The sequence below is a fragment of the Laetiporus sulphureus genome (assembly GCF_001632365.1).
Source record: "Laetiporus sulphureus 93-53 unplaced genomic scaffold LAESUscaffold_52, whole genome shotgun sequence".
In the NCBI taxonomy this organism is placed as follows: domain Eukaryota; kingdom Fungi; phylum Basidiomycota; class Agaricomycetes; order Polyporales; family Laetiporaceae; genus Laetiporus; species Laetiporus sulphureus.
In genome coordinates, this window is record NW_024468561.1 from 141,195 (window position 1) to 166,300 (window position 25,106).

The 25,106-nt window shown below is 50.6% G+C and overlaps 10 protein-coding genes across 10 annotated transcripts; 3 read left to right on the forward strand and 7 right to left on the reverse strand.

The window, feature by feature from the left end:
* The first annotated feature begins 476 nt into the window (after positions 1-476).
* Positions 477-1,693, forward strand: LAESUDRAFT_730579 (uncharacterized protein). The gene is made up of 6 exons (XM_040909866.1): positions 477-618; positions 680-870; positions 927-942; positions 1,001-1,049; positions 1,101-1,138; positions 1,194-1,693. The coding sequence occupies exons 2-6, from the start codon at positions 720-722 to the stop codon at positions 1,438-1,440; spliced, it is 501 nt and encodes a 166-aa protein (XP_040759807.1). The 5' UTR covers positions 477-618; positions 680-719; the 3' UTR covers positions 1,441-1,693.
* A 90-nt stretch (positions 1,694-1,783) lies between these two features.
* On the reverse strand, positions 1,784-2,033 carry LAESUDRAFT_730581 (metalloenzyme; the record flags this gene model as incomplete). The annotated part of the gene is made up of 1 exon (XM_040909867.1): positions 1,784-2,033. The coding sequence occupies one exon, from the start codon at positions 2,028-2,030 to the stop codon at positions 1,800-1,802; it is 231 nt and encodes a 76-aa protein (XP_040759808.1). The 3' UTR covers positions 1,784-1,799.
* A 493-nt stretch (positions 2,034-2,526) lies between these two features.
* Positions 2,527-4,107, reverse strand: LAESUDRAFT_730582 (uncharacterized protein). Its single transcript, XM_040909868.1, has 8 exons — positions 3,801-4,107; positions 3,690-3,742; positions 3,551-3,621; positions 3,263-3,496; positions 3,104-3,198; positions 2,977-3,049; positions 2,799-2,894; positions 2,527-2,740 (listed from the first exon to the last, which is right to left on the reverse strand). The coding sequence occupies exons 1-8, from the start codon at positions 4,032-4,034 to the stop codon at positions 2,667-2,669; spliced, it is 930 nt and encodes a 309-aa protein (XP_040759809.1). The 5' UTR covers positions 4,035-4,107; the 3' UTR covers positions 2,527-2,666.
* A 147-nt stretch (positions 4,108-4,254) lies between these two features.
* Positions 4,255-8,422, reverse strand: LAESUDRAFT_738916 (SNF2 family DNA-dependent ATPase; the record flags this gene model as incomplete). Its single annotated transcript, XM_040910950.1, has 20 exons — positions 4,255-4,410; positions 4,471-4,871; positions 4,927-5,030; positions 5,089-5,206; positions 5,259-5,364; positions 5,419-5,485; positions 5,537-5,691; positions 5,749-5,908; positions 5,965-6,034; positions 6,086-6,267; positions 6,324-6,492; positions 6,545-6,719; positions 6,776-6,817; positions 6,870-6,922; positions 6,977-7,066; positions 7,119-7,832; positions 7,891-8,009; positions 8,070-8,146; positions 8,200-8,274; positions 8,327-8,422. The coding sequence occupies 20 exons, from the start codon at positions 8,420-8,422 to the stop codon at positions 4,255-4,257; spliced, it is 3,129 nt and encodes a 1,042-aa protein (XP_040759810.1).
* Positions 8,423-9,685: 1,263 nt separating this feature from the next.
* On the reverse strand, positions 9,686-11,160 carry LAESUDRAFT_730584 (alpha/beta-hydrolase). The gene is made up of 8 exons (XM_040909869.1): positions 10,752-11,160; positions 10,531-10,695; positions 10,446-10,475; positions 10,334-10,393; positions 10,221-10,274; positions 10,135-10,158; positions 9,940-10,083; positions 9,686-9,879 (listed from the first exon to the last, which is right to left on the reverse strand). The coding sequence occupies exons 1-8, from the start codon at positions 10,972-10,974 to the stop codon at positions 9,794-9,796; spliced, it is 786 nt and encodes a 261-aa protein (XP_040759811.1). The 5' UTR covers positions 10,975-11,160; the 3' UTR covers positions 9,686-9,793.
* Positions 11,161-11,270: 110 nt separating this feature from the next.
* On the reverse strand, positions 11,271-13,486 carry LAESUDRAFT_730585 (ENTH-domain-containing protein). The gene is made up of 7 exons (XM_040909870.1): positions 13,122-13,486; positions 12,986-13,064; positions 12,422-12,936; positions 12,177-12,363; positions 11,943-12,121; positions 11,608-11,880; positions 11,271-11,545 (listed from the first exon to the last, which is right to left on the reverse strand). The coding sequence occupies exons 1-7, from the start codon at positions 13,286-13,288 to the stop codon at positions 11,428-11,430; spliced, it is 1,518 nt and encodes a 505-aa protein (XP_040759812.1). The 5' UTR covers positions 13,289-13,486; the 3' UTR covers positions 11,271-11,427.
* A 267-nt stretch (positions 13,487-13,753) lies between these two features.
* Positions 13,754-15,235, reverse strand: LAESUDRAFT_763181 (uncharacterized protein; the record flags this gene model as incomplete). Its single annotated transcript, XM_040913215.1, has 7 exons — positions 13,754-13,941; positions 14,015-14,206; positions 14,257-14,422; positions 14,471-14,537; positions 14,591-14,691; positions 14,757-14,937; positions 14,994-15,235. 7 exons carry the CDS (start codon positions 15,233-15,235, stop codon positions 13,754-13,756), a joined length of 1,137 nt encoding a protein of 378 aa, XP_040759813.1.
* A 719-nt stretch (positions 15,236-15,954) lies between these two features.
* LAESUDRAFT_763182 (uncharacterized protein) lies at positions 15,955-16,838 on the reverse strand (the record flags this gene model as incomplete). Its single annotated transcript, XM_040913216.1, has 6 exons — positions 15,955-16,133; positions 16,205-16,322; positions 16,374-16,430; positions 16,482-16,577; positions 16,631-16,747; positions 16,803-16,838. 6 exons carry the CDS (start codon positions 16,836-16,838, stop codon positions 15,955-15,957), a joined length of 603 nt encoding a protein of 200 aa, XP_040759814.1.
* Positions 16,839-16,967: 129 nt separating this feature from the next.
* LAESUDRAFT_730588 (T-complex protein 1) lies at positions 16,968-19,469 on the forward strand. Its single transcript, XM_040909871.1, has 9 exons — positions 16,968-17,090; positions 17,144-17,205; positions 17,262-17,341; positions 17,399-17,529; positions 17,578-18,165; positions 18,218-18,398; positions 18,449-18,776; positions 18,828-18,929; positions 18,981-19,469. The coding sequence occupies exons 1-9, from the start codon at positions 17,054-17,056 to the stop codon at positions 19,110-19,112; spliced, it is 1,641 nt and encodes a 546-aa protein (XP_040759815.1). The 5' UTR covers positions 16,968-17,053; the 3' UTR covers positions 19,113-19,469.
* A 1,422-nt stretch (positions 19,470-20,891) lies between these two features.
* LAESUDRAFT_440875 (uncharacterized protein) lies at positions 20,892-23,591 on the forward strand. The gene is made up of 20 exons (XM_040902467.1): positions 20,892-21,104; positions 21,163-21,425; positions 21,489-21,567; positions 21,632-21,645; positions 21,707-21,805; positions 21,878-21,887; positions 21,938-21,955; positions 22,007-22,032; positions 22,085-22,110; positions 22,162-22,196; positions 22,252-22,276; positions 22,326-22,353; positions 22,407-22,449; positions 22,520-22,620; positions 22,678-22,737; positions 22,788-22,815; positions 22,864-22,918; positions 22,970-22,994; positions 23,047-23,260; positions 23,314-23,591. The coding sequence occupies exons 1-20, from the start codon at positions 21,057-21,059 to the stop codon at positions 23,404-23,406; spliced, it is 1,290 nt and encodes a 429-aa protein (XP_040759816.1). The 5' UTR covers positions 20,892-21,056; the 3' UTR covers positions 23,407-23,591.
* Positions 23,592-25,106: the final 1,515 nt, after the last annotated feature.

The window sequence follows — 25,106 nt, forward strand, 5'->3', positions numbered from 1 at the left end:
TAACAAGCCAATTCACCCCCTAGTTGTGAGCATAAGGCTAAGGGCCCTTTGAGCCCCTTTTCCAGACTGCATACCACTGCGCACGTCCTCAGCCTTTGTGGCAGGCTTTTTATGTGGGATCATTTGTGCAGGTCACAAAAGCAGACTTGCCCTTAATTGGGTTAAGTGCTTTGGTGCTTTGTGACACGATCGCACTGTATGTTCAACACAGTTAATAGATTGTCGCAGCTGCAATGCTGTCAACGTACTGAATGAGGTGACGAGTGTTGTTCTTCAGGCATGTGACAGCAAGTCAGAGATTGTTTGACCTCAAATTTTATGACGAGATTGATTGGTAAATTGTTAGGCTTTGCCACGTTCCGCACATATGCTATTAGCGGACACCAGGTCGTCCCTGCATTGCTAGTCTTGCTATTGGGATTAGTGCCAGTCGGCATCAACATCGGGGAGATATATTTCAGAACCCACTCTGTGAGTATATATGTTCTTTGTCATCATATGTCTTTTGAGCACCTCTGGGCAGTTTGCAGATGCAGAGATGTCACCTGAGTCCGTCATTTACATAGGCAGTTATCCACTTTGTTCCTATAGCCCCAGCCCATACATCGCGATAGATGAGTACGTGCCACATCCACCTCTCCGACATCGGCCTTCCTAGGACTGACCTATCTCTGTGTAGACGAAAGTTTGAAGATTGATGGGTTGTTCCTCTGACACGCATGGTTCCTGCAGCCTTCGTCTCGGGCATCTGCTCGGCTGTATCCGACCTGCTCGTGGTCCTTGTCACTTGGTTCAAAACATTCCGGCTAGCCATCGAAGTGCGGAAGTTACGGTTAAACGGATCGATCGCGACGATGCTGATGAGAGACGGTGATTACGTGTTGCTCTCTTGGTACATGCTATGCCTTACGAGCAGCCAATTCAAGGCACGCTCCACTTCATGTAGGTCGGACTCTGTCGCAGTGCCTTGTCATGACTCTGTTCTTCCGCCGTTCACTAGGGCCCTTTTACTTCTCAATATCTTCAATACCCAATACGAGTTTTCAAGAGTAGGTCTACCCGTACGAGTGCATGGCTACTTTAAATTGAAGTGAAAGCAGAGTCAGTCCTCAGCCTCCATCGCAATTTTCCTGCTACCGTAAGTGACCGACCATACCCAATTAAGCTCAACTCATGCTTACCGAGTCAATCAGAATAACGTCAATCCTGGTGTCGCGCTTCATCCTGAATCTACGGCAGGTATCGTCCGGCAGCGTGGACTTGAATACGATCTCTCACAGCACCCTGAACACGCCGGAATTTCCCTCTCGCCTGGTTGGCAACATTGGCGCCGAGCTCCAGCACACGTCTCTTGTTTTTGCGAATGTCGAGGACAGCACGGAGGACGAGCAGAACATCAGTGAGGAGTGTGAGTCCAACGAGTTGACGCAGCTGCAGTAGTCATCGTACAAGCTATGCGATCGTTTTCAATAGTACCGACTCTGACTGTGGGCCTGCATTTGCACCTTGACGTAATTTTCCAATCGCGATATCCGAGCAAAAATAACATGCTAAGCTGACACGAAGCATATGCTCAATATAGCATAAACAGGAAGGGGGAGATTCGTCAGGCCAAAAGCTGCATCCCGCTGCCAAGATGCTGTATGCTGTCCGGGACATATCGGTGTATTGGTAGTAGCAGACAATACATTCCATGCTCCGACATCTTAGTGGCATACGCACCCACCGTAATGTCAAGCACCGTCGACGCCACGTCTCATAGCGCGCCTTCCTCCTGCTCGCCGTCTTGGGGTCGCCCGTCATGATGACGGCACTGGGTTCGTCGTGTATGCCGCGTGCGTCGCACCCGTCTCGGGGTTGATCATCTGCTCCGCGTTCCCATGGTCCGCCGTGATGAGCAGGATGTAACCCGCCTCCTCACAGGCCTTGTACACCATCGCGACGGCCTTCTCCGTTGCGGAGATGGCCTCCCCGGCTGCGTCGTACACGCCCGTGTGACCAACCATATTCGGCGATGCAAAGTTGCACATTACGCACTCCTTGTCGCCCATGTTTGTGACTGCCTAGACGCTCATCTTTGGGTCCTTGTCGTACTTCGCAACCTTCAAAGGCGAGGGGATCATATGCCACTCCTCGTTAGGATATTGAGCTAGGATTCTGTCAAAGGAGCATATTGACATGCAGGAGAAACAGTAAAAATGGGAGAAATGCAAGATGCAAGCCGTAGATCTGATGGTGTTCACGAAGCTGGCAAGACAAGCGGCATGACTCAGATCCAGATGCATTTTCTTCAATTTAGTACGTGTCAAGCATATGACCGCGTACAGATGAGGGGGGGGGTGTTGCGTCGGAGAACATGATTCACGGATATGGTGCCCTTCCGGACTTCACATGCAGTGGCTAGCGTGCAACAAAGCTCCTTGCATTGAATGAAATGTCTGCAAATCCAAATGGCCCTTTAAGTTGCCCGTTGGCCGCAGGCAGCAGATCAAATATCATCACCGAGAAAGCAAATATGCCATATGATGGGGCCAACTGCATGTATTAGAGTTGTCACCACTCTGTAAGCATGTCAACACAGTCATCTTCGAGCCATCAGCTCAGGAGCTCAATCTGTAGTAGATCTAGACCGACTGTACTGTACAATATGTGTGCCTGCAGTACACTCACAACGATGATGTAACCTGCCCCGTCTTCGCTGCCTTCACCTCCGCAACATAGTGTTGGCGTTTCTCCAGATCTAACAATCAATTCTCGTAAATGGAGGGCGCATCACTGACAACGATGAAAACACATACCAACAGCCCACATGGCGGCTCCGATGCGATTAGAGACAGAGAATACAAGCCCGACGATAGGAATACGCTCGAGAAGTGCAGCAGCGAAACCAAACGCTGTGTAACCGGAATGTAGGAGCATTGCAAGTCAAATGAGTGTCAGCCATGCTGGTCAAGATATAACAAGGGGCAATCTCGCCTCTGTAATCCCACTTCCGCTCTTCGATGAAGGTTGAAACCTGTTCCGAGGTCATGGCCTTCGACTGGAAATACTACGGGACTCATATCAGGGTGGCGAACGAACTTCAGATGAAAAGTGAGCTTACTGGCTTGTGGAGGTACCTTGCAGTCCCCAGCGCCCGAAGCCAAGCAGACACCATAATCCCAAATAGCGGCACCGTCTCCACATTGAAGAGCAGCACTATCACGTACAAACATCCAGTTTAGAGACTCTTCATAGCGTCACACGACCACAGCACACTTACATCTTATGGCAAACCTGCTGAAGCCGCTGCCCAAGACATGGGTCCACCGGACGCCCTTGCTGACCTTCGGCGGCTCGTCCCACTCCTCGACATATGGCTGCCAGAACTCCGAGCCCTTCGCACGCGACTCGATCGTCTGATTGTACGCGCGCTCGCGGGCGACGCGCAGTCCGTGCGAGATGAAGTAGGAGATGATCACAGTGAGCTGCGTAGAGATGAAGAAGACAGTGGCATCTGTGTGGTGTGGTAAGGCTGGTCATTCACATGGAGAACGTACAAAGCACGCACAGGTAGGCAGATCGAATGGGACATGGAAGCCAAAGACGGCCTCTCCAGAGAGTCCTGTTACTCGTGAGGAGCTGCGAGCAGCGAGATGTCCCATGTCAGCCCTCCGTGTTTGGACCCGGTATCAGGTATGGCTACATACTGCATCATGAACGTCCGAACGGCAAACCTTTGTATCTTGAACGTCGTTGCAACCTGCGTTCATCGTCGCGTTAGGCTGAGTCTTCTCTGAGGATATCGCCCCACAACGTACCCACACGACGCCGATAGTCATGCCCCTCACGAGGCCATGCTCGCACTTCTTCCAGGCTGGCTTGAACAGCTTTTCATCGGTGACCAGCCGATATATACCTACGACGACGTAGACAGGCGGAAACTCCAAGCGAGAGTGAGCGCGATGCAGGTTGCTCGGGATATTCTCTGAGTAGGGAGAAGGAGGTTTAGAGCCATAGTCACCTGGCAAGGACGGCGTCGTCGTTCCAGACATAGTCGCGGGTGACAGATGGGCGCGACAGTTATCTGCCGAGCCTCCGAGCGGTCAGCTACCGCGAGGGTAAGCGCGACGACGAAGACGATGTAAAGCATCACATCTAGTCTAAATATATAATCCAGTACAATCGCTACGCCGTTACTACCGTGTACTACCAGAGTGTATGCAGCAGAAAGAGAATAGGAGACGAGGCGGACCAGGCAACCATCGTCCAAGCTTATGTCTTCCTCTTCTTGTATACCCGCTTTGTCGACGCCGCAGCAGCGGTCGTGCTGCTAGTCGGCGTCGACGAGCGAGAAGGCTTATCCTTTTCTTTCTCTTTCTCCTTTTCCTTCTTCTCCTCAATTTTCTGCACCTCATCAATGCCTCTCTTCTATACGCAGGAAGCACTACTTAGCGATGATAGGAGCCAGAATGGACAAAGCAGACACACCTTGCCCTTTGTTGGGCCCTTCGTCTTAACCTCCTCGACCTGCTTCAACTCCGCTTCCTTCTCGATCATTCCCAGAAGCGTGTTGCATCTCCTCTGCAGCTCCTGCGGGCTTCGGCTCTTGAAGAACCAGTCGAACCGAAATACAGGAAATTCCGTGATGTCCTTCTTGATCCTCTCATACACATCCTCAGCTTGCATGCCATAGTGGTTCAGCCGGCAGAGCAGATACCGGTCCTCCTCCTCGGAATACACTTTGCCCTTTGTCGTGGGATAGTTCAGTTCCAACTCTTGCATTGGGTACCGCACGGAGGCAATCTTCTTCGAAAGCAGAGCTTCGAGATTGGATCGCTTGTGCCGTTTCGCTTCGCCCTCCTCGATACGAGCCTTGATCCTTGGATATTCTGATGAGGACCGCCATTCAGTCGAGGCTGTCAGGGACTCAAAGAAGGCACATACCTGCAAGTTCTTTCCACTTCTTGCGGAACACAGGGTAGTACGCCGCGACATCGGCAGGAGTTTTGTCCTGAATCTCGGACGCAAGAAGCTCATAGTCATCCGTCCTGCGGACATCACCCGATCAGTAGTGGATAGGATACGAAAGCAAGCACAAAGACTTACCATCCATACGTCTCGAGCGCACGAATGAACTGTTGGAAATCACGCCTACTCCACTCCTCAAAGCCCTGTGCTATCAACCTCTCCTTCTCCTGGAGCTGCTCTTCAGTCAGAGGCTCGGCTGGAAGGTCATCAATAAACGTCCCTCCGCAACTTGAAACATAAAAGCCTACCGTTGTCAATAAACTCTTGCGCTGCCTGTTGTTCGGCTTCCAGTTTCTCCGGTGTATCTTCCGGTCCAGCAGGCTCGCGCAAGGTAGCGGGAATTTCGTTCGCTCGCTTATTAAAGACCAGTCAATGGCGTAGTTCCTAAGCAGAAGTGAGAGTGCTGACCTTGTGTGCAGCGAGCTCCTGCTCCTGCAGTTCCGCCAATCGTGGAGGGAAGAATTGGAAGTCTTGCCTGCAGCTGTGCATTAGGCATTGCTCACCGTCAGTATTAGAGCATGCTTACAGCTGAATCTGCTTCGGCGCTCTAGGAATTTTGGGTGCCTTCTCCGTCTTGGACGGGCCTGCCCGCATGGTCTCTTTGAAGTAGCTATCAACAGAGTAGTTGAGCTTTCGCTCTCGCTTTGACAACGCCAGGGGGTTGAACTGCAACGCCTTGCGCTGTTGAAGGTGAGACATATCAGGAATCTGCATTGCAAAGATGCTTACAGCACTCACCCCTGCGCGGAAATCCTCGCCCTCCCATTGCTGTACCGAAGCTTCGGACTTGAAGTTACTCAAGTCTTCGAAGGTGAGACCCTCGTACTTGTTGTTGAGCTCCTCCGTACGCTTCTCGCCGCGCTGGATGATCTCGTCTATGTCGTCGTTGATCATGAGGCTGTCATAAGCATACATTAGCACAAGGATATCGTAAGGGCGGAGAAAGCCATTCACTCGTCATTCGAGTTCACGATGTTTTCGGCTCCATGAGTGATCATCTCCAGTAGCTCGTCCTTGTTCGCAGCTTCACACTGCTTCAGCAATACGGATAACGGTCCACCACGCTAGCGCTCACCTTTGTTATTCTGTGTCCGGCCTTGCTGGATGACAAGCTGATCCAATCTTAGCTTTTGAGCAGCACGCTCCAACATCCGCTCCTCTACACTGCCCTCGGTGATGAAGCGGAAGACATACACCTGCTTGGTCTGACCAATACGGTGTGCGCGATCCATGGCCTGCAGATCGGCTTGAGGGTTCCTGAAGGATCAGCTTATCAGACAACTTGTATTGCTAAACACGCTACTTGACCTTACCAGTCGCTGTCATACAGCACGACAATGTCCGCCGAGGTTAAGTTAATACCCAGGCCTCCCGCACGCGTTGTGAGGAGGAAGATGAACTTGTCACTGTCCGGCTTGTTGTACTCGTCAATGGCGGCGATACGGTCTTCATGGGCAGTACTACCATCAATGCGGCAATATTCTGGAAATACCATGAATGTGATTGTCAAAAATGACGAAAAATGTTCACGTACTATATCCGCGGAACAGACAATAGTCCTCGAGAATATCCAGCATCCTACTCATCTGGCTGAAGATCAGGATTCGAGAACCCTTCGCCTTCATCAACTTCAATAGTTTGTCCAGAATGACCATCTTGCCCGAGTTCTCGATCAGGTGCTCGTCGGTGGTATAAGGGGGGCCAGGTTCCTACAGTATGGGACATTTAGAGGAGGTACACATGGTCGGGAGTGCAAGCGACTTACAGCTCCGTCGAAAAGGTATGGGTGACAGGTGACCTTGCGCAGCTGAAATGACATGTCAATTTCATTGTCCCTCGCGTTGACAATTACAACTGACCTGCATAACCATATTCATCAACCGCGTCTTGCCCTCCTTCTTGCCTGTGAGGCCTGAGGAGTAATTGTCAGTATTTGCTGAATGCAGCCTCAGTCATCGCAGCTCACCGTTGACGGCATCAATATCCTTCTCTAACACGGAACGATACCATTTGCGCTGCATTTCCGTGAGACCAACGTAAATGTTGATCTCCTTCTCTGCAAAACACTGTAAGAGCAATAAAAGAAGGTACACAGCTAGAGCGCTTACTGGGCAGGAGATTCTTCTCGACATCGCTCTTAACTCTCCGCAGAAGGAACGGTCGGAGAATCTTGTGTAAAGCCTCAACTACCTTCTTGCTTTTCTCCTCATCACCTTCAACCTCTGCCTCATCTTTATGCAGGAAGCTCTCTAGATCAGCATAGTCGGAGAAGATCTCAGGACAGATGAAATTTAGCAGAGCGAAGAGCTCCTTCATGTTGTTTTGTAGTGGCGTCCCGGTGATCAGCAGTCGCCCTCGAGATGTGAAGGAGCGAACGATCTGGGAGAGGATGGAATCCACGTTCTTGATGCGATGTGCCTCGTCAATGATAATGTACTCGAATGAGAACTTTTTCAATGCCGACTTCTCGATGAGACAGATCTCGTAAGAGGTGATCAGTGCGTCGAAGTCTTGAGGAATCAGCCGGTTGGTGATCAGTTCCGCACGCTCCTCCTTCGTGCCAGTCAGCAAGATAGTGTTCACGTCGGGAGTCCACCTCTCGAATTCGCGAGCCCAGTTCTGAAGTGTCGATTTCGGCACCACGATCAGATGAGGGCCGGAGATATCGCGATAGTGCTTCAGGTATGCCAGGAAAGAAATCGTTTGAAGTGTCTTGCCCAGACCCATCTCATCAGCCAAGATACCATTCAGACCATTGTGGTGTAGAGAGACCATCCAATTGAGGCCTTGCAGCTGGTATGGTCGCATGGTTCCATTAATGACTGCGAGTAATTGAACTTATCAGTGGAAACAACGGCGGTCAACCATAGTGACACTCACAACTAGGCGACTCCTCAAAGACGAACGGTTGGTCATCGCCATCCGCTGCTAGTTCGCCGTCTTTGAGCAATTCCTCATCCTCCTCCTTCTCTGATTTTCTGTGGCGAGCGCTGTTATCACTGCCGTGCGAATCCCATGTCAAGAACGTAATCTTGAAATGTCGATGACACAAATCTCACATGGCCTTTTTCCGCCCACGACCTTTAGGTTTCGGCTGGGCATCCAATAATGCGGCGTATTGTGGATCACGGGCTTTCTACACGGCATGGTTAGCTCGCCATTGTCTTCATATTCTTAATAGCTACTGACCTTAATGTCCACGAAATGCTTGAATAGTTCCGTCTGCCCGAGTAAGTAGGAATAGCGCTTGACAGCATCCGAGATCTGGTGCGGGCTTATGAGTAAAGAAACATAGAACGGCTCTGAACCAGCGTGCCTTTGCTTTGTCCATCTGCTGTCTTCTTGCATGCAGCTTGCCCTCCTCTGCCATCCGTTTCTGCTTCTTCTGTCGCCTATCGGCTGAAGCCTGCATTCTAGCCACCTTGGATGGCGAAGGAGCACTGATGTCCTGATTCTGCGCGAAAACACGCGTCAGCGGCGTGTCTCCATATTGTGAGCACACATACATTGTCTTCATCCTCATCGTCGCTTTGAAGCTCGTCTATCTCTGTGGCGGGAGGTTCTTCTACGTACTCGCTCTCTACGCCTTCACTCTCTTGGCGCGACACAATGTTGCTTGGTACGACGTCGCTGAGGATGTCTTCGTCGATAGGCACGTCGTTGTTCTGCGCGCAAGTCAGAGAAGAATCAGACTTGAGAAATCCGCAGCACGCACGCTCATGATGGACTGGAGGAGAAGAGGGAGTTAAGGGAAGACAGAACGCGACGCGCCACAAGTAACTGCCAAATGCAGCGCGATCACGTAAGCAACCTCGCCTTCGCGGTGTGGCGTTGGCGCCTGTTGGCGCTCGTCAAGCCTCAAACAGCGTAGTGACTCGGATTCAGGCCACAGCTGCATGTACATCATCTCGCTCTCACTAGAGACATGGAGGTATTTTCGAGCGTGCTATATGCTGTGACAAATGTTAATTAGATAGTCAACCTTTAACAATAATAAGTGGATGTTACATGTGCCGCCGCAAATCTAGAATATGATAGCCACAATGAAACTATGGTATATTACAAACCATAGTTTGGGAGTATTATACTTCCCATAAGAAATTCAAACGTAACGGATTGGCGGGGGTTGACATTTATATTTCCATATTTGTGACTACGCGCATTCTGCGAAGTTTGAATTTGGCCTGTAGGATTTTGCACAATCCCATGTATGGTCTCAGATGTTAATTTTACTAGACAAATTGCGACCAACACAAATAATGAACTAGAATCTGACTATCTATTTATCATTTGCTAAGCATATTACACGCTTGAAAATGGCACCATGTCTCCCGTGTCTTCCACTCAGCAGCCTCATGACTATGTCTGCAATGATCTGCAAAAGCTTTAAGCTTTGGGAATATTGTCACGTTGAGCAAGCTCGAGCTTATGTCAATGGTTGCCGCGTCTGAACTCTTTGAACTGCGGTACATAATGATCGACTCGTGCAAAGTTGCTGCTTACGGCTCTCAATGAAATCCACCTGAATTGGCATATTCATGCACTAATACTAGAGGATGGCGTCCTGTAGGAGCTCTGTGACTTGACGCCAACGAATGAAGAGTTGGTAATAAACCAATTCATAAATGTACCCACTGTCTCCGCACTCAGTCGATCAGCAACATTGGCGGTAGTAGCTTCGTGCACTCTCGGCCAGACTGAGAGACTGAACCATTTCACTGCCACTATGAAGATGTCGATATACAACGACGCATTCAGGTAGACCCTGCCGCTTCAACGGTGCTTAGAGCTTGGATTGCAGCTCTGCTGTGCTACAGAACATGTCAAACCAGCTCCCGATTGTCTTGGCGCTCTGCTCCTTCGCCCATTCTGCAAGTATCGACGAGTGAGTACATACTAGTCTTTGATGCATAGATCGCAATGACTCACTCGCTACGGGATCGTTCACATTTCCACGTAGTGCGAATCCATGCGTTACCCCACAGAAGACCTGGATGTGGTATGTCGCCTTCTTATCAATCATGATATCCTCCGCTCTCCTGCGGAACTCCAATGGGAACGTGTGATCAACCTCTGTAGGATGATGTCAGGAGAATGGTGAGCGGTAAGAGTCTCGAAACCCGCCTGCACAAGAGAGCAATAGAGGCTCTGAAGAGACACAAATATGAGTCACGGGTTGCCAGCTTAAAGTGGGGATAAGCGCAGCTCACTCTTCATATCCTGGAAGTGGTGATCCTTGAGGACTGCAGGATGAGCACAGGCGCCTAGATGATAAAATTCGTGAATTGACCAGGCTCAGTGAATAAGCCTCTCTGTCTATTACCCGCGGTGATCCAGTCCATGGCGAGGCAGTCCATCACGAACGGTGCACCGAAACAATACCCTGTGAGGACAGTAAGTCTCTTCATGGCCCTCGAAGCGGAATGCTCACGCACCCACTGCCATCCACTGCGTCTTTGAGGTACCTAGCCGGATAGATCGACCTAAATACGAGCCGGCCTGACAAACGGAAACACTCACCGAACTTCTCCCTAACTGCATCAAGCCATGCAGGTGCGAGCTGCTTCGCCCGTACCATCTTACCGGGGACGAAGTCGAACTCGATGCTGTAGTTTGGCCCGACCTCGTCGAGGTGATTCTGCACAGGGTCACCCTCAAAATAGTCCAAGGCCAGCACCAGGTACCCTTTATCAGCGCGTCATCAACTACTGTTGATGTATGCCAAGACACTTGAAGCGCACCTTGCGAGGCCCAATAGTCCATGATGAGTTGCGAATTGAGGAAAAACGGGCCATAGACATCGGCGAAGAATAGAATGATCCTCCTGCTCTCGTCAAGGTTGGCTGGATGCGCGATGTACGTGTTAACATCAGCGACCTTCTCTATCGTCCCGCGAGCCGTTCCTGTGTGTTCTACAGTCTTGATGCAGCATTGGCCCGGCGATCTCGCAATTGTGAAATCCATCCTTTAACAGTAGTACACGCTTACGGTGTTTGTTGCACGGGAGGAGTGGGGGCAGCACCAACGACTGGACTGGTCGACCTGCTCTATATACGGCTGGGAAGCCACTAAGCAGCTGAAAGACAAAGAACTGATGGATTCACACCGGGAATACATTGCCTTGTCTTCGTGCGACAGTTGACACGCCGAAACATCCTCCGAACTGCCCTCTAATTTCACTCCGAGCATGATATCGCCGTCTTCCCACAAACCAATCGTCACCACCCTGGTCAGCTGCTGACCGCCGGTGGGCCGTCGGATCACGTTGAATCGAGGATGTATACTATATATTACCGTAAGATACATGTTAGGACACAGGGTGCGCCGGGCGAGATAGAGGAAAAACATATGGATACATTTTTAAAGGAGCCAAGAGGGAGAATGTACAAGGAACAACACATCAAACGGAGACAGTGATCAGAACTGGATGAGGCTTGCATCGTTCTGTTGGCTAGGAGTGTGCTGCACGAAGGGATTATGAGTCGCTGGGCCGGTCTTTTGCGCAACGACTCGTCCAGCCTCGGTAGACATGAACCTGAGTAGGAGGCAAGCAGTGATGAGCACGCGTTCATGCTCAAGGATTTAAACAACACGTACCGAAGCTGGCCGACGTTTCCGAAGGTGTCGACACCATCTTCTCCACGGTTTGCAAACAAGTCTGCAAGACGCGAGTGTTGTTGGTCGGTCCGTGTAGGTCGGCCGGTATATGACCGCTGCTGAAGTGAGGGAAGAGGGGCGCTCGCTGTGTTCTCCCGGTTGGCATACGTGCCGGTGAGATTGAATGACACGGTGCCAGTCGTCTGCTGCAATTGCGGGCCAGCAGAGACACTGTCGCGAGGTGGCACGGAAGATGCGAATGGATTGTTAGAACTGTAGAGCAGACGTGTTGTCAGTCTTTGACAGCATGCAGTCTCATTAACATTGATACGCACCCAATCCGAACAGCCGTGGGCTGAGGCAATAAAGCAGCCTGCTGCTGCTGAGCGAGCAGCTGCTGTTGTCGCATCCACTCCTCTTGCTGCGCCTGCAACTGAGCCTGCTGCAGAGCCTGTACCTCCTGCGCTTGCTGCATTGCCACCATTTCCGCCTGCTGCTGTTGCATGTATTGAGCCTGTCACACCTCATCAATGAAATCCCATCAGACTTGATAGATCGTTGATCCATACCTGCAGCATCTCTTGTTCCGCCTGTTGCTGGAACGGGTTAAATGAGGTGTATTGCGCTTGCAACGGCATTGCAGTGTACTGTGACTGTAACGGCATCGCCGTATATTGCGGTTGGACGCCGGTCACCGCATACTGAAGAGGGAGGGTAGCGTCGACGAGGATGCCGGTCTGCTGTGGCTGCTGTCTGCTGGAATAGACGTCGATCAAACCCATCTCACGCTCATCAAACACAGCAGGATACTCACGCTTGTCCCTGCTCGTCAAATAAGATGAGATTGGCTTCTGCCAACTGTTTCGCTCTCTTCTCCTCTTCTTCCTTACTCAGCTGGATCGCCTTCTGCAGATCTCGCTCCTCCGCTGTCGCCCGATCATGCTCCATGCTCCGCTTGCTCTCCTCGATAGCGCGGCGCACATCTTCGTCTTCCTTGTTTAACGGCCTCGTGGGAATGACCGGAGGATATCCGCTGCGCCTCGTGCCACTTTCCTCATCCGTATCATCCGAGTCGTCCGGCCAGCCATGATGACCCATGCGCTCATACATGCGGGCTCGCGTCCGTCGCTCGTGGCGCAGCCTTCCCTCATCCTGCATTAGGTTGACAATCTCTCTTGCCTTCAGACGGACATTGGCGCCCTGGTCCTGGTCGTTGTCGTCGACGTACTGGAACTCTCGCAGAGTCTTGACCACATAAAGATTATCCCGGAAATACAGGATCACATTTTCTGAGCCAGAATGCAGCAGATAGTCAAGTAGAGTGAGAGCCTGCTCATTATTGAGTGTCTGTTCAGCATAGGAGCCGACTGCTGCGCACCTTGAATACATGACGCCAGTTCTTCCCTTTGTCGTTCAGCCGTTTGTCCATCATTTCCATGATTTCAACAAAGTCCTCCCTGCGATTCCATGACGTTCGTTGCGAATCCGTTGGACGTCGTAGCAAAGGAGCTTACGGGTTAAATGTCAGTTGCGCAATCTCGTGCATCTGCCGGCCAGACGGCGGCCACGGATCGTTTGAAGTCGCATCCCTGACTTTCGCCTGAGTATGGGTGTACCCCTTCGTGTAATTCTTCGCGACTCGAAGGGCTCCCTTTCCGTAGTGCGTTAATGTGGATGTCATGAGGAGGAAGAATGTTGTAGTATTGAGCGGGCGATGTCGAAGGAGCCGACAACATTAAACGAGACGGAGCGCTCGGCTAGCCCCTCGTCATGTGTCGCGGCCTACGGAACAAAAAAATAACATGGCGCAACTAGGCCAGGCTGCGCATATGCCGGGAAGTGGTTTCAGAAAACCCGCTCGGCCGAGTGGTGAAATAACACAAACGAATAGGTGACCATGACATATTCCAGGCGCTAAAGATACATCGCCCGTTCTAGGCGTCTAGACTACAGCGCAAAACACACATGCAAACATATAAAGTACAGTGAAGCGGACACCCAATAAACCAGAATGTAGAGGCTACGTATATATCCAAGGGTAAGGGAAGCGGGACGTGAAGAGGCCGAACTGCCAGACAAGAACTGCCAGAGAAGCAAGTCAGGAGCCGGTCTGATACAAACCATCGGGCCACAAACGTCCGGCACCCTACGGGGAAGCGGGTACCGGGGTGTTCATCCACAGAGAAACCGCATATCGCCTGGCGACGTCGCGGCTTGCCCTGGCATCTTGCTCGACAGACTCGCAGTATGCTGTACATTCCTGTATACCGACGGCGAAATGCGTCAGACGCTCGAACACCGCTACCTGCTTCTGGAGCATCGCTTGCACTTGTTCTGCTCATTAGCAACGCACCAATCACCAAGTTGTTAGTCACTACCAAAGCAGCGCAGACAGGAATTGACCCACGTGTGATCCCCATTTTAAGGGCTGCGCCACCGTACATCAACTCGTAGATCTTCACCGCTTGCAGCAGTCCGGACTGTCGGAGGAAATCGCGGTCTTCTTGTTCATCCTTCCTGATCAGGTCCCACTGCGGCTCCAGGACGCGCAGGCATTCGGCGAGGCAGACTTGCGCTTTTTTCGCCCACTCGACGGCCTCTACACACTGGTCAGCCTCGTCAGTCTCCTAGCACTCTGAGATATCTCACCTTGATAGGTCGATTGCTTGCTCTGCTCATCTCCAATCGCAGCAGCAAAAGTACTTCTGTTCCGGCTGCATATGTTCTCCATGATATCGATCGCGTGGAGATAGTGGTGATGTGACGATTGTATCGCCAGCCGAGCCCGTGCAAGTGCCTTTGTCGTGGATGTGGCCTGCCTGTAGCGTCAACGAGATGATGGCAAGAGAATCGGATTGCGTACATCAATATACGCCTTCTCGCGAGCGGCAAGGCTTTTCTCTGCTCGGTAAATTTCATGTTCATTCCCCCTTTGAGGCAGACGTAAACCAGGCGTATCAAGGGATGAATGAATATGACTGACTGCGAATAACGCCACCATGGCAAAGGACCATTGTCCAAGGTGTTCTTCAAAAGATCGAAACACTGGTCTAGCGTGGCTGCTGCAGTCTTCGTTGCTTCCAGCTGACAGACATAGCTTGACGATCAACATTCATTTGATTTTGTGACAAGTCGCCGTGAACTGATACCTGTTCAGATAAAGCATGATGCTGCCTCTCCAGATCGTGCATTCTGACGCTGGCGTCCACGATTTCCGCCGTGCTGCCATCCGGAATAGGCTGGATCGGCAAGTGAGCCACGCTGACATTCTTCCCCTTTCCTAGCACCTGCAACAAGGACATCTTCGTCTTCAGCGCGCGTGGCGGGCTTCTACAAATGACGTCAACGATACCGACCGATATGTCTGCGATAATACATGCGCCTACCTTCCAGCCTGCAGGTTAGTAAGCATCTTCTTTGCCGTCGCCAACTCCCGATCGCATTCGTCGAATTCGCGTTGTTCTCGCGGCAGACGTTGGGAAGCTTCGTCTGCCGCATTCCATTGCGCGTAAGCCTCGTGTAGGGTGGAGCCGAAACTGTGCGAGGAACCGCTGGACGATGTATAGCCTGAGCGCTTAGAGCTGTGGCTGAGTCGGGAGCTCTTCGTCGAGGGCGTCCTGACCGACATTGTGGAATCGGTGAGACTAACGGATGGAATTGGGATCAGAAGCACTCGCTGCGGGTCCATGTTTTAGACGGAGCTGTCTGGCGGGATATAAAAGGAACGGTGCAGGACCCGCGAATGCATCATGAACGCCCAGCCATCTTCAAGCTTTAGATAGTGAGTGTCGTGGAAAGTTCACGATAGTGTTGCTGAACAGGGCCTGGCCGTCCTGTGGTCTTTCCAATCACTCGGGAACAGAGTTAGATGTCGTTTTTGCTTACTGTGGCATCTGTTCCTCGCACGTTCGTCATACAGCATTGCAGTTGGACAAAACTCAAGGGCGCTAGCAATGACCATCGGCGGTACCGAAGATGCCGAGCAACATTGGTCGTGCAACTCACACGCTTGTGGCACGTTCGTGGCAGCCACCGTGTCACGGTGGCGACATCCCTTCATACATACAATATGATGAGCCACTGGAAACAATTCCTTGAGAAACCACGCTGAATAAGTTTCATATGTGATCAATGACACGAGATGTTATAGCGATCTAAGATCAGCCGTACCGGACGACGACATATGAAGCACAGCATAGCAGATCATCGCAGCTCTATAAGGTACACAAGCCGCCGGATTAGAGTCCGTGTAGAAGCGGGTGAAGGTATTGGCCAAGACGCAGTGGCAATCACTTTTAAGTCGCGAGACCGTGACAAAGGGGTTGAGCGGCGTAAATGTCAGCAATATCACCCTACCTCCACGCCCTTGATCTTGACAGTGATCTTGATTGGAAATGGAGATATGCCGTTGGCGTTGGTGATTATAGGGACTGCGGAACGGCCTCGCTCGGAAGAAGCATAGTTCAACATTGTCTCCAGGCTCTTCGTGAGGACCGACGCGAGCTCTCCATTGAATATCTGCCGGTCTACGCACGCGGACATGCACAAGATCAGCTATTTGTTACAGCAAATAGACAGGATGCACGAAGATACGCACCCTTGTCCTGGACAGGCTGCCGCATCTCTGCGTTAATGATCCTACAGTTCCCGCCAAAAGTGAGATGACAACTTGCACGGAGACCATACGCATACCACTGTTCCCAAGGAATCTCTTCCTGTCAGGCACTGATCAGCGGCGATTAGAGATTTCTAACATATTTACAGACCTCGCCCATAATGAACCATGTTTTTCGGGGTCGCTTCTCGGAGAACGTAACTATAATCTGATCAGGATAAATCAGTGTGCCTGACACAAGAAACAGTTCAGGGCTCACTTGACCACGCTTGCTTATGCCACCTTCAATGCCCTTCCAAAATGCATCCACTTTTTCTTCGATTAGCTGTTTCATCTCTGGATCATCTATGCCTGGCTGAACAGGCATTAATGCACAACTTGTTTTGAAATCCCCGCATATATAAATACCATAGTGACGTCGAGCACTTCATGAGACTGTTCTTTGACGGTTCCGAACAGGCGATGAAATAGAACAGAATGCAAGACGGCACGAAGAGCCTCCTTCGCAGTGAGGCGGTCTAGGACCTGGCTGCCCATGCATCAGCTGTCAGGATGCAACCAGAAGGAAAAGAACGCTCACCAAATCAATTGTGATTGTGGGATATGTCGGATTCATGGTTATAGACTAACGTGTGGCCGGAAGCCTGAAGGCACGTTGGAACGGTGGCTGCGAAGTCAAAGCCATACTTACGTAAGCAATTCGTTTACGTAAGCAACCCGTATGGAGGAGTTGGGCGCTTCAGACTGTAGCTGCGATTCGCATTCTGCAGCGTCGAGACCTTGCTATCTGCCTTCTCTCACTCATCCTACCACCAAAAAATAATTTAGAAGATGCAGGCCGGAGGTCAAACCCCGGTGTTTGTGATGAGTGCGCTGCACGCGTCAGCTAAACGTGAGGACGCGACTGACGAGCTCCCTCAGACACGGCCCCGGAGAGACAATCTGGACGAAAAGCTCAGATCTCCAATATCACTGCAGCAAAGGTGTGTGGAATAAGCTCGTATGAATAGAAGGTATCCTGATGCAACTGGTTCTGAAGACCGTTGCGGACGTCATCAGGACATGTCTTGGACCAAAAGCAATGCTGAAGATGATTTTGGATCCGATGGGTGGCATTCTGTGAGTCCACGTTTGTCAGAGAATATCGAGAATTTCTCATACCGCATGCACGTACAGCCTGACGAACGACGGCAACGCAATCCTGCGTGAGATCGATGTCGCACATCCTGCCGCGAAGAACATGATTGAGCTCAGCCGAACGCAGGACGAGGAGTGCGGTGATGGTACCACAAGCGTGATCATTCTCGGTGAGCATAAGACAGGTCTCATTCGATATCTTCACTAATTTTGAGTAGCCGGCGAGATTCTTGCAGAGTCTCTCGAGCAGTTAGAGCGCGACATCCACCCAGTCGTCATCATCTCTGCATACAACAAGGCTCTCAAGGAGGCACTCGAGATCATCAAGCGCATCTCCATTCCAATCGACACCAATGATGACGCCCAGATGCTCTCGCTCATCAAGACGTCGATAGGCACGAAATTCGTCATGCGCTGGTCAGACCTCATGTGCAATCTCGCGCTGCAGGCTGTGAGAACTGTTGCAACGGAGGAGGGTACCGTTAAAACAGTCGATATCAAGCGTTATGCACGCGTAGAGAAGATTCCTGGCGGCGAAATCGAACAAAGCAAAGTGCTTAATGGGATTATGTTGAATAAGGACATCACGCATCCGAAAATGCGCAGGCGGATCGAGAACCCGCGTATCGTTCTGCTCGACTGCCCGCTGGAATATAAGAAGGGAGAGTCGCAGACCAACATCGAGATCTCCAAAGAGGCGGATTGGTCGAGGATTCAGGAGATTGAGGAGGAGCAGGTCAAGGCGATGGTTGATCGGATTCTTGAACTGAAGCCCGATCTCCTCATTACGGAGAAAGGCATTTCTGGTATGTTTCTCGTCTCTCATTCGCGTTCTCTTGTAACAAGCTCGGTGGACAGATTACGCGCAACACTTCCTCTACAAGGCCAATGTCTCTGCCATCCGACGAGTTCGCAAGTCAGATAATAACCGCATTGCACGGGCAGTTGGAGCCACAATTGTGAACCGTGTCGAAGATCTCCGGGAATCGGACATTGGAACTAACTGTGGTCTTTTCCACATTGAGAAAATTGGCGACGAGTGAGTGCATAGCTGCTATGACCTGTTATCGTGATTATTGACCATCTCAGGTATTTTACTTTCCTCACTGAGTGCAAAACGCCGAAGGCATGCACTATTCTCCTCCGCGGCCCCTCTAAGGACATCCTGAACGAAGTGGACCGAAATCTCGCAGACGCAATGTCCGTTGCACGTAATGTCTTTTTCAACCCATTACTTGCTCCGGGTGGCGGCGCGACGGAGATGGCTATAAGTGTTGGACTGCAGGCGAAGGCGCGAAGTATCACGGGTGTTGAGAATGGACCGTTCAGAGCGGTAGCAGATGCGATGGAGGTCATTCCTAGGACGCTCGTGCAGAACGCCGGCGGTAATGCAATCAGAGTGCTGACTGAGCTGCGGGTATGTGCCGATTACTCACCGAGGCCTAGTAATCCACTCACCTTCGGACAGGCTAAGCACGCAAACGGGGAACACTCGTGGGGAGTCAATGGCGAGACTGGTAAGATTGTTGATATGAAGGAATATGGGTTGTACGAATCTGCGAGTGTCAAGGTAATGTTTCATCTGTATCTAGCTTGAAATGCTACTGATAAGCCCGTGTAGGTCCAAATCTTGAAAACAGCTGTTGAAGCCGCACGAGTCCTTCTGCGCGTTGATGATGTTGTGCAGGCGACACGGAAAGACAAGGATAGTCAAGGAGGTGGCCCCCCTCCGGAAGAGACGATGGAAGGTTGATCAACTACACACAGCACATATGAGTCGTGTATTTGGTATGGCCTGGAAGTACACTAACTTCAAATGGCATCTCTTATTGGCGGACTCTGCACCTTCCACTCTCACGTCTGTCACCGGTCATATGTGTCCTCCCGTCGTTACTTCCGATATCGGTGATCCTCCAGAGAGCCAATGGCTGTAAAGCGCAAACGTCTTCGTCGGCGTTTTGTTGATGAAGCGCCACACTGTTCCTTGGCAGGGACGTTTCAGATAAATTAATTATAAGGCATCATCCGCATTTCCACTGAAACGGCCTGTATTTGTACTAACTTGGCATTACATCATAGTTAAGTTCCTGCCTTGATATGTTGACACCGGATTGTTGCTCGATCCGCTCGGGTGTTCGCGCGATGCATTCACAACGATCGCTCACGAGAGTCTCTTCCTCATATTCAAATATTCATGAGTTGATCATGCTTCGGTCCCAGCTGTGATCTTCCACAGGCTCGTGCAGCCGTTGCGCGCGCGTGTGCCTTCCCGCGCGCTATCTTCCAGTAAGGGCTTGTTTTTTGGCTATGGAATCTCTGAAGTTCATGATTCACCGCTCAGCAGTGGTCGATCGAGGAGCAGAATGATTCTGCAGGAGATGTCATTCCCAGCGGACGTGCTTTACGGCCTGAATTCGGTAGGTCTACCGACGACACTTGCCAAGCTCACACATGATGATTTCGGAAGACACTAACCCACGGCCGTCATTCAATGAACGAACGCACTGAACTTCATGTCAGTTTGACAGCTCAATATGGTGTCTTTCCGCCGTAAGGCTGGTCGTTCATTCCACACAACAGAGCCGTGCGCTATCTAGTTAGAATTTGTTCATCAAAGTCGCCATCATGTGGTTGATGCAAGCATCAAACGTCTTCTCGTACCCGAGCAGGAAGTTGTCATGGTCCAATAGGTTAGGCACTGTTTGAGATACTGATGAAGAGCATGCGGATGTCGTTTTAGGAATTCCGGGGTATATTTTTGATGCCTGCAGCGCGTTGCACATGGCAATGTTCACATCGCACTGCGTAGGCAATCACTGAGACGTCGCGGAGCCTCCAAATCTGTCACTTCCATTAGGACTATTTCAGAATATCCGTTCTAAGCGGAACAATGATGGCAAGATGATATACTAGTAGGGCTAAGGTATTCATCCATTTATTAAAAGAGTATTAACATCGACCTGACGATGCCGACCGTCCATTTTCTCGCTATGTTGCTGTCCACAAAGACATTTTGAGCAGCAATGGGGTGCGGACCTAGGCTCATGAATCAGCCTTCGTAACAGGAAGACAGTCGTTCCTTATACTCAGTGCGGACCCATGACCTTCGTTGAAATTCGGGATGAGAACTGTACAGTTTGCATGCCGGTATCTTGTTCGCGCTTCCGTGAGCGCTTGTTCCTTGACACCCCGCAGTGACTCGTTGCTTCTCGAGCAGGCTATGCCAACTCCACTTTTTGAATGTTTTGCGGATGCATGATGAACCGAGAGACAGGAAGGTAGCGACGACCCTTATGTTCCCTAGAATGCAATGGTAAACTGCCAAAATACGGCGCCAGTGGTGCGATATCATAATTATTGGGTGCATCTTTTCATGCGTTCCTGATGGCGCGTCCCGCGCCTTCTTGATCACAGAAGTCCGGGAACAGCTCAATCCGTGACATGCATCTATCCGATAGAACGCTGAATTGAGTCATACAATCCATTCATTGCTCCACTCGGAAGATAGCAAGCCATTGACGCGGGAATCCGGCTATAGAAGGAGTCGTGGTGAGTGTTCTTCCACAAATATGCACCCCCGGCATTCGAAACGGACTCGAAGCTGATTATTCGTTTCTCATACACTCGGCACCACCGAAGGCTTACCGGCAAATGCTTACCTTATCTGTTGCGTCGAGCCTACTACTGCCATGGGTTCATGGCCGCCGACGGCTGGCAAGTGAAAGACACGCTGATCCGTCCATCCGTCGGGGTTAAAATCGCCTACAAACTCGATGTCGCTCTGATCCAGTTTGTATGTCCAGCTACTCGAACGCGCCAGATTACCAATCTACCATGGCGGACCTTCGGTTGAAGACCGGCGCTTCATCCCACACTATCCGCTTGTCACGGGCCTGTCTGGCTGCTCGGCGCCACCACGCCAGCACTCAAATACGCATGATATGATCTCGATTGACTCGCACGCGCTGCCCTATTCCCTTCACAGTCTTCATGCGATGTCGACCGCTTTGGATAGCATACCCTCGACGCTGGGTGCCGTCCTTGCGGGCGGCTTCGTGTCCACGTTGTGAGCGCCCCGGCACCCCAAGTTCGGCGACGATACGCGGCTTACCTCTTTCTGTACATGCAGCCTTTCAGGAATCGTGTCAATGCAGACTGTTCTCTATACTTCCTTGTACCATGATGACGCTCTGCGGCTGAAAGTCGTGGTAGGATATCCTCACAATCTTGACGAAATGCTGAACTATTCGGATGACACGAATCGGTCGACAGGTCTATTTGATCTGGTGAGCACTGCAATTAATTCACGTGAGGTCCCCGACTCGAAAGCACGCATGGCCTTACCAGGACACTTGATATCTTGCATACGATATTTGTATGTGTTGGAGATTGGCAATATTTTATCTCCCACTGGGAAAGCAATGATGTCAAGGACTGGTTACCATGGTATGTGCGCTCGAACACGCAGCTAAGCACGGCTAGAGTCACGTTTAATAATTTGATATTGCTGTCTTCCAGGCCAATTGCAGTATGTGCGCGGAAAGCTGTAATTGCAATTTGACACTGATATGGAGTCAGACCACAATAGCGCTCACGGTAGGCTTGTCTTTGGTAATTCAGGCCGCTGTTCGTTCAGCGCTCTCATAGGCGATCATGACCTTCGTAGTGCAATGGTTTGTTCCATAATATCTCGTTTGAGGCCAATCCGCTAACATTGTGGCTTAGTTTCTTCGCATACAGGGTCTTTACAGGTATCTCGTAAGTTTTGATGAACGGCGTTTGTCATTGATGCTTCGCTTTAGTAAGCCAAAGAAAATGGCATATCGCTATACCGCTGGTAAGATGAAACAGCTTGAACTCATAACAACCGTCCTCCGCTCACATTCGCAAAGGTTGTGGTCGCATTCGCCCGATTAGGTATGACTTCTGAAAAAAAGGTCACTGGTCTGATCTAAAACACCTTTAGTTGCTGCGCTGGTCTCTACCGCAATGATGTGCGTTCATGGCCTTGATGCCGCATATCAGCTCAAAATGACGAGCCAGGCAGGGATCGGCTGGGGAGCTTCTCGAAATTTAAAACAGATGCAGGGGTGAGCGACCGGTCATACAACAGGGTGGGATGACAACGGTGCCTAACCTTATACTCCCATGCATCTTCAGTGGGTTTTCACCCTTGGCCTTTCATTATCAGCAGCGTTGGATATCATGGTCGCGACCACGCTATGCTACTATCTATGGAAGAGCAAGAGCGGATTCTCCTCGTATGTTGCTGCTTCTCGACGTCTTTTGTTAGCACACCACTGAATGTTTTGGAACAGGATGGATAGCGTCCTCAACACACTGACCTTCTATACGGTGCAAAACGGCACGATCACCTTGTAAGAGATCTTGTGTTGTCGTAATCGCGTTGAGATTGACTGCAATCCAGTATTACAACAATCGTAACCTTGATATGCGTACGTTTGAACTGTCTTGCTGACGCTATCACTGATCGGGAAATGCAGTGGGTTACATTACCGAATCTGGTCTTTTTGTCTCTGCATTTCATCATCACCAAGCGTGCGTCACGTCACTCCATTGTTGGTCTATTTAGTCTGAAGATTGTATCAGTATATGCCAATGCGCTGCTCTCAACGTATGCATATGGCTAGTCATCACTCGAATATTCCTTATGTTCATATGCACAGGCTGAACGCAAGAAGAGCTCTTCGACTTCAGCAGTCATCCGCTGCTGACGTGGACCTTTCTTTCCCGATGGTCATTAGCACAGGCGAGCACTCAGGAAATCACGAACGCGGCCAGACCCGCAGTAGACAACATGTGTGTCTGCCGCATTCGTTAAGGACAAAATCTTACCATGCCATACAGCCACGTACCGAACATATTCCCATGACCACTACGGTTCGGGTGCTATACAGGATTCTTCGTCGTGCTCGATACTCATCGACCAACAGGTGCACATCAATGTCGAAGAGACCGTCCAGATCGAGGCCGCCTATGGCGAAGAACATCCTTCAGAGACCGACATATCGAAGGTCCAAATATGATTTATAACATTGTATCTCATTTATGTATGTCGCTGCATGCATTCTTAACGCCTATGTTCATTGCTTCCGTATCGGTGCTGTCGATGATATGGTTCTCTGTCATGTCCATCGCTGTTCTTGAAAAATCCTCACGAAACATTCACCTCATATTTATGGCACAATACTGAGATAATCTTGCAAACTCGTATCCTTGGAGTCTGAGTCTATTTCCCTATATTCCCCGCAGTGCATTGGATCTTGATACAGATCCATCAAGGGATGATTCGTGAGACTCTATGGGATTTTGACTCTGCTATCTCCGATAGCTGAAATATCATATATTGGGAGTCGCTGGGTATAGACTGAAGCAGAAGAAAAAATATACAACTGCAGCGAGTGCTGAAAAATAGTGAGATCATGGACGGCTGCTGGCAAGCCTGTGGCGTATTGGCGCCTATCGAACGCGAAAGGTCACGATTTCATCACCCGGTCACACTTTCAGACGCCACATCTTTCTATATATACCTGTAGAGTCCAAACGTCCCCGTCAGTGTTCTCTTGATGAAGCGCCACGCCGTTCCTTGGCAGGGACGTTTCAGATAAATTGATTGTAAGGCACTGTCATCCGCACTTCCACCGAAACGGCCTTTATTTGCACTAACTTGGCATTACATCATAGTTAAGTTCTCGGACACCGAGTAGACGTTGTTTGTTTCTTGCATGCTCGATCCGCTCGGTCGGCGTCGATGGTACCGTTTTCGCGGTGTCGATGCACTCTCAACGACCGCTCACGAGTGCGGAGCATGCATGGGCAGTACTTCTCTGCATCGTACTCATGAGCTGATCATGGTCCATCCCCAGCTGTGACATCCCACGGGCTCGTGGGACCGTTGTGCGCCCGTGTGCCGCCCCGCGCGCCATCTTCCAGTAAGGGCTTGCTTTTTTGAGTTAGGGAATCTCCGAAGTTCATGGTTCAGTTAACGTTCACCGTTCACCGCTCGGCAGTGCTCAGTCGAGGAGCAGGATGATCCTGCAAGAGAAGTCATTCCCAGCGGAAGTGCTTTATGGCCTGAACTCGGGAGGTGCATCGACGACACCTGCCCACCTCATCCATGATGATTCCGGAAGACACCAACCCACGGCCAGCGCTCAATGAACGAACGCAATGAAACTTCATGTCAGTTCCACAGTTCCAATATGGTGTTTTTCTGCCGTAAGACCGATCATTCATTCCACACAATAGAGCCGTGCGATATCTGGTTTGAATTTGTTCATCAAAGCCGCCATTCTATGATTGATGCAAGCATCAAACATCTTCTCGCAGCGAATGCCTCTGCGCGCATCACGGACAGGACGACGTCAGGGTCCAATAGGCTAGACACTCTTTGAGATGTCGATGAAGAGCGTGCGGATGCCGTTTCAGGTATTTCCGGTATATGATTGATTCCTGTGGCGTCTTCATACACGGCAATGTGCGCGTCCTACTGCGTAGGTGTCATTGAGAGACCGCGGAGCCTCCAAATCTGTCACTTCCATCAGGACCGCCTTCAGAATATCCGTTGCTAAGCGAAACATTGATAGCAAGATATAGGTCTAAGCTATCCATCCATTTATTATGACAGCACTAATATTACCTGCGGTGCCAACCGTCGATCTGCTCGCTGCGTTGCTATCCGCATAGACATTTTGAGCAGCAATGGGATGCCTCCCCTTGACCCTCG